The 14,018-nt window shown below is 32.3% G+C and overlaps 1 protein-coding gene and 2 long non-coding RNA genes across 20 annotated transcripts in view; 2 read left to right on the forward strand and 1 right to left on the reverse strand.

Annotated features, from left to right (window-relative positions):
- The first annotated feature begins 294 nt into the window (after positions 1-294).
- Positions 295-6,547, forward strand: LOC121120625 (uncharacterized). Its single transcript, XR_005865121.2, has 4 exons — positions 295-685; positions 766-3,639; positions 5,001-5,513; positions 5,580-6,547. It is a non-coding gene; the product is annotated as an uncharacterized lncRNA (long non-coding RNA).
- Positions 1,266-14,018, reverse strand: part of LOC121120624 (uncharacterized) — a 31,866-nt gene continuing 19,113 nt past the window's right edge. For 15 of the 18 annotated variants that reach the window (XR_011780680.1, XR_011780682.1, XR_011780678.1 and 12 more), the window contains 6 exons: positions 9,647-13,857; positions 9,408-9,456; positions 7,335-9,216; positions 7,060-7,269; positions 6,910-7,003; positions 1,266-3,617 (listed from right to left, as the gene is read on the reverse strand). This is a non-coding gene — a long non-coding RNA (uncharacterized lncRNA). The remainder of the gene's footprint in view (positions 3,618-6,909; positions 7,004-7,059; positions 7,270-7,334; positions 9,217-9,407; positions 9,457-9,646; positions 13,858-14,018) is intronic. The other 3 variants (XR_011780681.1, XR_011780669.1, XR_011780668.1) reach the window with 3 other exon arrangements.
- Nup107 (nuclear pore complex protein Nup107) lies at positions 11,073-14,013 on the forward strand. The gene is made up of 2 exons (XM_040715500.2): positions 11,073-11,678; positions 11,736-14,013. Exons 1-2 carry the CDS (start codon positions 11,226-11,228, stop codon positions 13,866-13,868), a joined length of 2,586 nt encoding a protein of 861 aa, XP_040571434.1. The 5' UTR covers positions 11,073-11,225; the 3' UTR covers positions 13,869-14,013.

Below are 14,018 nucleotides of genomic sequence, written 5' to 3' on the forward strand. Positions count from 1 at the left end.
GTTGTGTTTTTTGGGGGCATGTTAAAAAAATAAACCAAAAATCCAAATGGTAACCTTGACAATTGAAAGAATGCATTGAAAGAGATGAGTTTAACTCTCATGATGATGTACCATTAGATTAGCTACGAGCAGCAATGACAACAGAAGAAGGGGGAAATGAAATAAAGAAAGACATTGGCAAGAAATACTCCGATGTTTAACCTCAATTATACGCTGAGTCCAACAAGGACTCAAGGCTCTGCAATACATTCTCAAAGTTACTCTCCGTCTTTATGGGCACACACGAATGTTCAATCAGGCCTTGAAAAAAAAAATAATAATAATTTAATTGGAAAAAAAGAAGTTTAGTACTCAGGGCTTAAATAATATAATTCTTCGTTCACTCAAATATTAGAATAGTCTCATTTGAAATTGTAATCCAATAAGAAATCACATATGGACTGCACCACGAAACTCAAAAAAACCAATTCCAATTCGATCTTCATAAATTATAGACAGATATATATATATCTTCTTTTTTTTTTAAGAATTAGGATAAAAGAATAGATACACGATACTTTATCTTCGTCAAGAGATAGTCTGTTTCTGATTTATATAGGGATAATGTTGGGATGAAAATGTATCCTAAGAAGAGAACCAAACCAAGATAAGCTTCATACGGGAGTAGAGTCGACTCCTCATACAGGTACAAATATATCCACTTTTATATAACAATGATGAATTTATTCAAGGATTGAAACTATGACAGAATCTTTTCCCTTTCAGATTAAGATGAAGGGCTCTGGATGTGAAATACAGATATTTTGATTACAATGAGGTACTACAGCAATTTGAAGTTATTACCATAAAACTAAAATATATAAAAAACAACACATTTAAACAATTGAGTAATAAGAGAGACAAATTTGATATTATGATGTGTTTTTAACTTGACAGTTGCAACTCTTCATTCTTTAAGAACTAAAGATGTAGAGTTCTGTGTTCTCCAAGTGTTAGAGGTAAAAAAGGCAGAGGGAATTGAAGGAGATACTTCTAACTTGATCATCCATCTCAATAGATGTTCAGACTCCACGAGGACTAAGGGATGATAAGGGAGTAGAGTGAACTCCTTCCTTAGGAATGAGATACCAAGATCAAAACAATGAAGGGATAAATTCCCTATGAGTAGGTGATTTTAATGTTGAAAATATAATTCAAAATTATCACATTTGAATTTTTACAAAGGGCGGAATTGTGATATTAATGTCATGAAATGAACATAGAAATTGTACAGAATGATGTTATTTATTTGCCAGTACATATCCCATAAAAATGGGATCACTTAAAAAGTATAAAAGAGAACAAAATTCCTTGAAGATACATATTTTTTGAAAAGGGATTTTTTTACATTAAATATTGAATATTTTTTTATAGTATAAGCTGTGATATTTCTTATCATTAAGGACGAAGAAAAAGTTGTAAGGGTCTAAAGAAGAGTATCGTTTATTTAGTTGTAATAATCAATGATTTGAGGCGATTTCTCTTGTTTGCTGAGAAAGACACAGTTTCATATAGTGTGCTCAAAGGCAACCCATTCTTAGACGGCTTGCATTGATAAACTGTTAAGCTTGTATTTTGGTTTTTTAGTATTATGCTGGAGTACATCGGAGTTTTCATTGATTTTACTTCATTTAGTATTCTCTCCTGATCTTGTTCATGGTTCCAACGATGCTTGTCTTCTTAGCTTTCAATTGCTCTGATAATCTCAAAGAAGTGGTCTGTGGTAACATTGCGACCTTTTCCTTCAAATGGTTTGATAGGTGTAACGACAACATGACTGGCATTGATTGGTTAGCTGGGTGACGATCATTTTTTTCCTAAATAAGGATATCCATTCAACAAATATGTTGTTTTCCCATCTACGGCCATCTATAATTTAATTCCCAATTTGTCCGGCTTGCTTGCAATATACTGTGTGAATGGGCATCTTGTTTTAGTAGGAAATACTTGTTCATTAACAGTTATGTTTTGATTGGGAATATAATATGCTGTACAGATTTCAATAAATCTATTCTAGAAACAGAAAAAAGAGTAAACTTGTCTTTATTTTGTCTTTCACCTCTAGTTGTTCTTGTGTCAAAACGTATGTACTCTATTAATTCTTTATACCTGTTTCGAGACATGATTTGGGCAAAAAATTGGTGGTCCCTTCATGTTTGACCAAATGTACATAATCCACAGGTTACCCTTTAGCTAGAAGTTCACGAGAATACATCACATCTAGGTGTCCTTATGTTTCTTCGATAGAAGTACTCCAGTCTGCTTTGCCTGTTTTAAAACGGGCCTCAACCTGAGTGCATTCAATTATGGTATCAATAATGAATTTTTCAATAAATAAAGAAAATGCAGCAATGGCATCTCCTTGTATAACACGCCTCTTGGCGTAAGATGTAGTGCCAGGAGCAACTTTCATAACATTATGCGAAGCAGCACGTCCAATTAAAATATTTGAAGAACTAACTTCCCATTTTGTTTCATCTTTGCATGTGAAAACAGTTCCTAATATAGGTGTCATGAAATCTAACTTAAGTTTTTTAAGGAAGATTTCTTTCTGATGAAGCCGATGGAGGAGCACTTTTGTAACTATTAGTAACAGCCATTTCTTCAGGAGCATAATCCTCTTCTGATAAACTGGTTGGATATATTTTTCATCACTGCTTATTCCTATATCTTCTTCTTCAGATTCAGAATAGGGTGTAGGATGCAGAATCTTCAGCATTTCCATTCGGACAGATGTTTCTTTTCAAACTTGTCGATTGTCTATTCCTCCTGTATAGAATGACTGCAAACCGCAAGGTACATTGTTTATATATATAGGGTAGACGATGCCACAACCACTTCAAAACAATTTAAGAAGGGTTGAGAGTTTAGCTATTTGATTCTGCTAAGTTTTGATAGTAGTATCAACTGCTGGTGTATTGACATTATGTAATAATATAAGTGACGTCAAAATGACATCTCCGGCCTTTATAATTGGTAACATGTTTTTTTTTTCAGTATTTTATAAGTCCACACACCTGATATCTTGTAAAATTAGAGTAATCATTAAAAAAAATATAAGTGAAACAAGTACAAGTTAATTGGATGATTACTTGTTTAATAATGTAATATTGAACAAGCCGAGGATGTCATTTTGACAATCTCGGTCGTTCTAGTGTTAGAAAAAAATTACACATTGACATGAAATTTAAATAAGCCATTTTGAAAATATTTAAAATATTGAAATTCCCTACTCATCGTAAATGGATCTCTTCAATGATGAAATCTTGGAATCTCCTTCTCAAGGAAGGAGTCGAATCTGCTCTTTTGAGATGTATGATTTATTTAGAAGTAACTTTCTACAATTTCCTCATTCTGGCTTTGGTCCCATCTGTTGGAGAACACATCTGAAGAGTTTCTGTGCTTTCGTATCATCATTAATGCAGGCCCTAATTTGTGCAGCTGTAGTAAAGTTGTATCTGGATTTACGAGTAACGAAGGATACCCGCCCGAATGGTCTCAAAGGGGGTTCCATAACTTCAAATAGTTTGCAAGGTGTTTGTTCAACATCCGTTTCTTTGGGTAAACACTTGGGTATGCTCCATGGATTGGAACATAAAGGTAGATGTGCAATTTATTTCAGATAATTATAAGTATTTTTAGTATATTTGAAGTATGATATAATGAAGACGGATTTCTACAGTATTTCTATTAGTAAATAGTATAGTTATTTCTATGTAAAAATGTCTCATTATATTTTATATATATATAATTTACAATTGTCACTAATAATTTGTAGAATGCATTTGTAAAATTTAACATTAATAACTTCTATATCGTATCATTTGTCATCATTAATTTGTTTGATTTTGTATGTAAAACTTTTATTAAAATTTCTAATTAATATTTTTCGTAATAGTTAATCGTTTTTTCAGTTTTTTTATTTTTTTATTTTACCCATACTTTTTTAACTTAATATCACAAATAATTATTTAACTTATCAAATTACTTGTAATCTACTGCTTCGGCTAAAGTATTAGTCATTATTGTTTGATTACTTATTGTATAATGGATCATATTACCGACTTTAAGGGAAAAAATTTAAGAAATCTCAATGTTAATAGATCTATGATATAGAAATATGAGAAAAAAAATATGATTTTTACGAAGTAAATCAAGTATTCCTGACTTTGAAAATTTCGACTACTTTTTATATTAATAGTTCTAGTGTTACTTGAAATATGGAAGATTCTCCACGGCGTTATCTCGCTAACACAAAAATGCCCTATGTATTTAGTTGTCAGCTGTCGATTCCCTCTTCTCCCTTGATACGCCATGGCTATTTCATAATTTATTATTTTTGCTATATGCACAAAGAAATGAGTTATTCTATACTTATGCTCCGTTTCTAAAAGAACAGGAATACAATTTCGTGTTGATCCCTTGTCGTTTATTTAATACAATAACTTATCATAATTACTCTTTTAATCAAATATTACTAAGCAATGTTATAATACAGTATCGAATAAAATACTATGTAGATTTTAATAATATGTAATTTATTTTAAAAATGGGGAAGAAATAATATGACAGTGATAGTCTGCGAGTATAAATAGCGATTGGTACGACTGACTTATTTGGCCTTTTTTCTGTTTCTTTTTAGAGGGAATTTTGCGTGATACATTAAAGATAACGACGTGTCTAATTTTATAGGAAAATCACGTGATATTCTATCTTCCAAAAGTATAATTTTAATAAATAGTACCTAAACGCTCCTCGTTGGATGCCCAGCCCTAAAGGTTTACACCAAGTAGCGAAAGGAGGACAAAACAATAGAGCACGTTTACTAAAATTTACCATCAAAAAAAAAAAATCTTACTTTTTTTTTTCTCTCTCTTTCTATACCAAGAACTTGTTTCTCCCTAAACTTAACTAGATATTAATCCTACAATAACCTAATATATTAAAATTTATCTCAATAGGTGAAGTATATTGGATGTCGATTGGAAGTGAACTTAAGGATATTATAGAAAAAATCTGCTTGTTATTATGAACATATATTTTAAACGTCTATCTTACTTTACTTATTTAATTTAAATATTATGATATAAATAAAACTTTAATATATATATATATACATATCAAAAAATGTCATTTTATTTATATCAGGGTGGTGGAAGTGGTCGTTAAAAAATATCTTGGTTTTATATTGAAAACATACTAATTAGTATAATTCATTCTTAGTCACTTCATTCATTCATACTAATTCAAATTCAAATTAGAAAAATAAAAATTTGTAGTATTTAATTCATTAATTTCCTATATCTATATTTTTCTGTTACAGCATATTTAATATCTAGTTGAGTCTAGGGAAAAAATTAGTTCCTGGTATAGAAAGAAAGATAGAGAGGAAAAAGGAGGAATAATTAGAAAGAGAAAGTGGTGATGGTAAATTTTAGTAAACGTACCCAAACAATAAACGTGTCAAAAACAAGGTAACTATATATAGTCAGCTTGGGTGAAAAATGTCTTAGTAATAATTTACTTTTTTTGTCCGCCAGAGGCAGTATTTTGTTATTATTTGTGCCTTCAAGGCAATAACAACTGTAGGTATAACCTAGAATATATTCATTCGTGTATTTTAAAAAAATAACTAGATTTGAGTCACATTATTTAAGATACAATGGTCAATTATTGCCAGAGGTGGAAACTTGGACTCGAGACTTGCAACTCGACTTGGAGTTGAGACCAATTTTGAAGACGATCTCACAACCAAAGACTCGAGACTTGACTTGGACTCCATACCTAAGTATTGCGAATCTTCTTGGACTCCAAAGCTAGTATATTATGGACTCAGAAAAAGTCGTAACACTAGTGACTATGGACCTTATATTATAGTAATATACTTGAAATGAGCTTGAATGACATCTGTGTACTCGATGAAAATATTCAAGGACTTGGACATAACTTGAGAATAGACTTGTACGTAAAGTATAAGGACTTTTTCCGTAATCAGATTAATGTTGTGTCGTAAGCTACAAGAGTTGAACCGACACTCCGAAATCTTTGCAGGTTATGGATTAAAAATATCTGTGGAAAGGATTCTACACCTACTAGAATTCAAGTGTGGACTCATTACATTTTTGAATAAGGAATTTGAAGATGACTTATGGTATAACAAATCCTGCCGTTCTACATGTCATGTCCTATTAAAAAGAAGCAAAATAAAAAAAGTTATAGTTCCATCAATCTTTCTACCCAAAACACAATCCTAATCTTACGAAAAGTGAAATACGAATTGGGCAACTTCTGAAGCATAACGCAATAAAGAATTGAAATTATTAAATGAACAAATAGACGCGTTTCATTCCTCCTCCAATCAAATGAAAAGTTTTTCAAACATCCGATTAAGGTTGTTTTTAGAGCGGGAGATTAGTTTTTATCTTTATCAAAATCATAAGAACCTTCCAATGTCAAAGTTTGTGTATGTATATTGTGAGTTCAAATAAAGTTAAGATTGTTGATGCAATTCATAACGTCATAGCTTATTTAATTTTCGTAATGTCTAATATATAAAATGGACCTTGTTTATAAGTAGGGCTGGGCATCGAGCAAGTGTCTGTAAAAAGCAGGAGCGACACATATGACACAATTGATTAAAAGTTAGGATTTTGGAAGATAGAATATCACATGATCCTGGTATAAAAATGAGAATCTTCTATATTTCATATTACACAAGAAGAGTGAATATAAAAAGTAGTTGAATTTTTCAAATTCAGGAATACCTGATTTACTTCTTGAAAATCATGAAAAAAACTATAAAATTTCTATATTATAGAATTTATTAATAAAAGTCGCTAATATGATATGAGAAATAAGAAAAAAAATTACTTATTATGAGTAGAAATAAAATCCGTCTTTTTCCTATCATACTTCAAATTCCATGTAGAATCCTCATTTTTCGTCATCTAAGTAATTTGTAAAGCTAAGAAAAGAAAAAGTAAATTAATATGTTCAATATTTAAAACGACTTATACATACTTATCTTAAATATATTGTACTTCAACATGTTGGAATCCATGGAGCACACCAATTCTTAACCCGAGGAAACTGATGTTAGACAAACTATTTGCACGCCATTTGAAGCTAAAACCACCTTTGACACCATTCATGCTGTGGTTTTTGACCATATTAATGTAGTTCTCTAACACCTTATCTCGGAGATTATGAACATTTAGCTATATGTTAATCCTAAATTTGAAGAAGTATTTGTTTAATTAATTTTTGAATATTTAAATACATCAATATTAACTTACCCAAGTCTTTTTACGAGGAAACTGATGTTAGTTTGCACACCATTTATAGCTAAGGCCCCCCCTTGAGACCATTCATGCTGTTGTTCTTGACCACATTACTGTATCTAAGAAAAAATATAATTTATTCTTAAAAATGTTATTTGATAAATACTTATTGCTAATATTTCAATATTCCATTTTATAATTAGCTTGCTCCTGACACTTTTTACTGATAAACAGGATTCTATTTCTGTATGAATGGCTCTGAATATGCTGAAAATCCTCTCTAAAACACAATTTACAATAGGTGTGTTTCTGTATATTGTCTGCTCAGAATTTACCAGGTCTCACAAATTGTTCTACGCTGGATTTTCATCTAAAAATGTATTTAATTTTGTTTTGAATGGCTCTAGCTTGATATCGACGTGTAAATGTTGGACAATAGTCAAGCTAACAAGTAAAAGGAGTCTTCCTTCTAACGCAGTAATGTCCTCGGTAATTGGGTTGAGATTATGATTAATTATTGACAATTCTTCATAAATAAACTCATCATTTACAATCTCATTTCACCTTTTAACCAAGATCCCTAGCGTGTGACGATAGAGGTAAGGGAATTTGGGGAGAAGCAGTAAAGTTCCGTTTTCTAAGCCCGGCATTCAAAAACTTTTTTTTTATTTCTGAAATGAGCTCCTTTGTCTTTTGAAATTCTTTACGTGCAAGTTCATCCACGTTATGGAGTCCATAAGCTACATAAATTATTTGTTTCAATTAAGGGTAGCTACTTTTGAGGTCTTCGCCCACTTTTTTACAGTATGACGCTCTATCCGTGATGAAAACTTTTAATTTATTTTCATCAAAGTCAAAACCAAGAGTTAGTTGAATACTCTGAACAACAAAATTAACGGCATTAGCAACTTTTATTTCTTATCATGCTGATTATATAAAGACGACCCCAGAAACGGCCATCCGAAGGACAAATCAATGTAGCTGTCATTAATAATTCCCGGTTGTATTTATTCTCAACAGCTATGAAAATATCCTTATCTCCAATTTTCCCTTTAATTTTGGAGATTACATCCTTACTGACAACATCCATTAATCTAAGTAGAGTCTTTCCACTAGGAACGGTTCTATTGGCATATTTATTCATAAACTAAGAGAAAATAGTGTTCTCCACGGTAAAAAAAGGTTTATTACAGGAAATTTGCATCTTTAAGAGGTTGGTGTTAAAAGTTGTCAGAATCATCATGACTCAAATGTTGTTCGTATGAATACATATTCTTGATGTGGGACGAGGACATTAAGTGTCGTTTGACCCTAGATGGTGGCTGTAAGAGTACTTACATAGGCATACCATCAAATAACCCTTGTAATATCACATTTCGATTGTTAGCTTCAATTAATTAATACCCCCCCCTACCTTATTGTTCTCTTATGAGATATTTTTACATATTCAGCGATGCGGATTTTATAAACCTGATTAATTCCTTTATTCCGCTCTGTATTAATAATACAGAGCGGATTATATACTTTTGACTGTAAACATTTCAGTATCTAACATTCGACATTGAAATTCCGGAAATCTTTTACAAGTAACTCCTACTAAGGTCTTAAACATTGAGTCGCAATTACTCCTTACTTGAAAAGGCTATATTTAGACATTAATATAGTAATGGATAGTGGGACAGTAAAAAAGTCGCATGCATAACAAGAACGAAGTAAAACAGGAAAGATCCAAACTAGAGATAATCCACTTTATTATCAATTAACAATATAAATTTAACAAATCGTTCCAGATCCGAGCAGTCATTCACATATCCATTCTACATCTTTGAAATGTAGCGCCACGTTCTTAAGCCATCCCCTAACATTTTCACGGTTGAATTGAGACATTTCTAGCATCCTATTAAAAGAGAAAGAAGTTATCTATATATCCTAATAAGCCAATGAAAATCTTTGTACTAGGACAATGATATTCAGAATGAAACGGTAAAATCATGTTGGAAATTCATAAGAGGTACCAGAAAAAGCTTTTTCAAAGCATTCATCATTGAAATGCAATCTAATTTACGAATATTATTAACTTAACATTACCTGAATTCATTTATAGAACGTTCAGAGTTAAACAAGCATCCGTCAGGACCTTAAAAAAAAAAAATAATAATTAAACATACATAACTAAATCGTGATGGCTTCTAATAAGCCTCGAGAGAGACGAGGGATCAGAGATGAAATGGAATCATGGGTTTTGAGCTTTCATGTAAGAGGTACCAGATATCATTTTATCATCATTCTAAGTCTATCCGTTATGAAGCAAAATCAACTTAAATTACCTGTTATTGTAAAGCGTTGTTATCCACCAGGATATGATTTCGAGCAGATGAGATGGGCTATCATGATCCTCATTGAAGAATGATTCACACTCAACTGATACATACGATAGAAATTGAACTAGAATATTAAATTATTTTCAACTGTTGAAGCGCCATCTACCAACTAGGGATCTATCCATTCTTTTTTTTTTTTACATTCAACAGTTCTTTAAAGTATACATTCTATAAGTCAAACAAACTATCACTAATAATATTACTTCTAGCATGCACCGGATGTTATTAATGTACTCTCAAGTTCAGACTTGAGAGTACATTAATAACAAGTAAATTAACTTTAAATTCAATTTGCTTTCGCTTAAGAAATCAAAATTAATAGAAATTTGATAAATATAAAATAAAATGCTGATGTTTTCAATAATATGTACTCCTGTAGAAAAATTAATAAAAGCTAATAAATATTTGAACCCACGTGTTCAAAAAAACCGTTAAATTTTATGTACTAGTAGAACACATTGAATATTCAAAAAATCAAAATGGACTAATTTCGAATAAATATTTATGAAACTTATTCAAATGGCTTTATGAATAAATTAAGACTTATCAATGGAATAGTACTTGGTGTCAATGATAAGCAGTGATATTTGAATTGAAACAAAGTTATATCTACTATAAATCCACATCTGTAACTTGGTACTATATTATGTATACTCAGAATCCCTAAAAAATGGCTAGATTTGTAGAATGAATTATTTTTTTAGGCTCGATTACGGACTGTAATAATAGGATATTTAAATAATATATATCAATATTCTTTACATTAAAATAGTTGATTGTTATCTACAATGCAGAAATAAGATTATACAACGATTTAATACCGTATTATATACATTTTAGGGTCAGATATATAATAGAACTAGCCAATAGAGGGTTATATACTTTTAATGGATAGTAAAATTTATGTCCTTTTATTTGTTAGTCCCATTTTGACTTACAAAAGTTCCCACTTTTTCTTAATATAAAGGAAAAAAAGGGTTTTCAATGTTATAAAACTTGGTTGTTTAGGCTCCCAAAATCGCCGACATCAACAATACATTTGTAAAAAGATAAATTGAGTTATTAAAAAATGTAAATTGTACTTACAAGTTACCACAATGTTCTAAAAACTAAAAATTAGAGTATTGATTCAGTTTTTCATGAGCATAATATTTCGTTAATTCCCTAGTTTCTATATGGTCAAAATAGATTTGACAAAACAATAAGTACTTTTATAGAAATAGTACCTAATATAATTAATACTATTTCTTGGTTTGAGATAATTTGTTATTTATAATGACACTAAAATAACATAGTAATTTTGTATGTATCAATGATAAATTAATGTTATAGTTTCCTAGCTAAAAAAGGGCGGAGCTTTAAGGAAAGAGTTGTGACGACATAGTGAGTAGAAGAAACGTCACGGATTTGTAAGTTCCTCATTGGTTTCTTTATTTTCATTTATAAGAGTAACACTAATATAAAATTTGTAACTCTATTATCCCGGTTCAAAGTGTTTAACGTAAAACTTGGCGGTTCTGTGGGGATGGATGGTTTTGAAACTCCCGTTCTCCTAAAGGGGAAGGTCTCTCGAATACTTAAGCGCCAATCCGAATTTCTTCCAACTCCAAAACTTGAGAAATCCTTGAATGCATCTGACATTTTTTTGGGTAAACCTGGTGATTTTACCATGGGCATGGATTTGACTTCCGCGCCTTATCCCCTTGGGGAAACAAACGCCTCCTTTGGCTACAGTATGATGGCTTATGAACCCATGGAACACAGGAATAAAACGCTAGCCATGTCATTTGCTCAGGGAAGTGCAAGCACGGAACATCTCTTTCCGGACTTTTTGGCCACAGTTTCCGAGTCCACAGCGGCGTTTAAAACCCTGGATCAGGTAGCGGAATTCCAACAACTTGTGGGAGACCAGTATGAGGCTCATTGTCAAATGCCCTCTAAATCGGGGACAGCATCAAAGATGAATGCAACTCATTTGGTAAGGGAATGAATTCCTTTTGTGTGAATCTAATCTCCTTCTTTTCCTTTTCTAAAGAAAAACTTGATGGAAGAGCGCAATACGTGGAGACTCCTTGGTAAACTATATCATGATCGACTCCGTACTATGGATAAAGATGAAGACATGGAGGACACAGAAGAAGGCGACACACTCAATCTCTGCAGTGAGAAGATAATAGTGGAAAAATTGTTTCGAAGGAATCAGGAACTGAGGGAGGCTCAAGCCATTGTGGATTGGTTAGAAGCTAACAAAGGAGATAGTACATGTGGTATCAGTGCTGAGCGTTTCTCTGACGCTACCGTGAGTTGGGAAAATACTCTCCATTCTTTAAACCATCCAAATGCAAACAAAAGAAACCTCATAACTCAGTTAGATCCTGATGCTCCTAGAAGACAAAATAAACCTCTTCATGATCTCGATATGCAAGATCAAAACCTTCTCTACGACGCAATATTCATTTATATTCGATCTGGTATGCTTGAAAGTGCGCAAGATCTATGCATCAAATTAGGGCAGCCATGGAGAGCAGCAACTCTGGAAGGCTGGAAGCTCTTTCACGACGAAAATTATAATCGGGCTGATACTAACAAAAAACTTCCTTGCGAAGGAAATAAGACTAGAGATGTTTGGAAAAGATCCGCCTGGAAAATGACCTGTGATGAAAAAATGCCGAGTCTTGAGCGTGCAGCCTATAGTGCTTTTTGTGGTAATGTAAACCAACTTTTGAGTATCTGTAAAAATTGGGATGATTGTTTATGGGCATTAACTCGATGTTACATTGATTTGATGGTCGAAAAAGAAATAAGAAACACCTTGAATGATAAAACCTACGCTAAACTTCCTCAAGAATATTGGGATGATAATAAAACCTCAATGGATGATGTTCTAAAGTGTATGGAAACTCTAGATAATGAGGGTGTTAAATCAGTTAAAACAAACCCATACAAAATTATTCAGTGTTATTTGATCTCACAAAATTACAGAGGACTACTCGAAAAAATGATGGAATGGGTGAAAGAGCCTCAAGATCCACATTTATTGCGATTATTATGCCATTTTATCATCGTTTTTAGGAGATTAAATATTGGTCAAAATGACTGTTCGCTCAAGGTCTTGGAAGACGCCATTATTCAAATCTATGTTATTTATTTAATGGGAGCTGATTTAGTTCAACTCGTTGCTTGGTATACGGCTCAGTTACCTACAAATATTCAGATAGACATATATTCCAAATTTCTTGAGAACGTTACAACCTATGGTGATCGAAAATTGTGTCTAGATCTGGCCATGGAATCAGATTTACCAATCCAAGACATAACGACTCAAGTTGTTGTAAACATTAGAACTCAAGAAGAAGCTGATGAAGAAGCCACTTTTCAGCCAGTTATGACTGAGCGCGACAAAAGAAAAATTGATGCCCTTTCTTGGCTTATTTTCTTTGATTCGCAAAGAGATGAGGCAATTTTCCAATGCAATGCTCTTGTTCGGTCATTTATTGCTGCTGGGAAAGTTGAGTCTGCGAATGAAGCCATTCTGAAAGTCCCTGAAGACTCGATTTCTTTGATAAAAAAACAAAATGAGGATGTTATTTCACTGCCTCCTCAAATTTCTAACTGTATTAGAGAATTTTTAGGTTTACAAAGTTATCTCCAAGCTCAAGAAGCCTTTTCAGACTGGTTCAATCACTTTAGTAAGGGCCAACCTCGTCGACCTGTTTTGGGTGAGACTTCTTCTTTTGTGGAGAAGGTTGCTTTTGAGCAAAAGCAAGAGCAGTACCAAGTTGAAATGGAAAGATGGAACTCAGCACAACTTATTCAATCCAGAGCTGCTACTGAACGCCTTTTTGGAGTTCTTACTTTCCCCCAAGGATGGTTGGTGGATGAAGTTGAGGAGATTTCAGAGGAAAGTATTCAACGGAAGGAAGAACTCGAATATCTTAGGAAAATATGCATTCCTAAACTAGTATTGCTTCTTCATTCAGTGTACCACAGCTCAAAACAATTTAAGGAGGCTATCAAACTTGCAGATCTTGTTGCCTCTGAGAGATATGAAATATATCAATTATATAGTAAAGACAAATTGAGGGAACTTCTGAATAAAATTCACGAATCGTCTGTCGCTGCCATGGAAACTGGAACCAAGGATCCATGGGGATTCCCTAAAAAATAAAGAACATACTTCATTTTATAATTTCATAAGACAAAATTTAAATTTCTCAAAATATATACGCGTTTTAGCATTTTATGATTTACTTTTTATTTTGTATTACTTTCATGTGTGTCAATAAAATCACTTTTTGTGAAAAGTAAAAAAATTGAG

This window comes from Lepeophtheirus salmonis, chromosome 6 (genome assembly GCF_016086655.4).
Source record: "Lepeophtheirus salmonis chromosome 6, UVic_Lsal_1.4, whole genome shotgun sequence".
Classification (NCBI taxonomy): domain Eukaryota; kingdom Metazoa; phylum Arthropoda; class Copepoda; order Siphonostomatoida; family Caligidae; genus Lepeophtheirus; species Lepeophtheirus salmonis.

Excerpts from the sequence above, each read along its gene's own strand:
- Nup107 (XM_040715500.2), top strand. The coding sequence starts at position 11,226 with ATGGATGGTTTTGAAACTCCCGTTCTCCTAAAGGGGAAGGTCTCTCGA. Across the intron at positions 11,679-11,735 it reads AGATGAATGCAACTCATTTG|AAAAACTTGATGGAAGAGCG; the intron begins GTAAGGGAATGA and ends CCTTTTCTAAAG.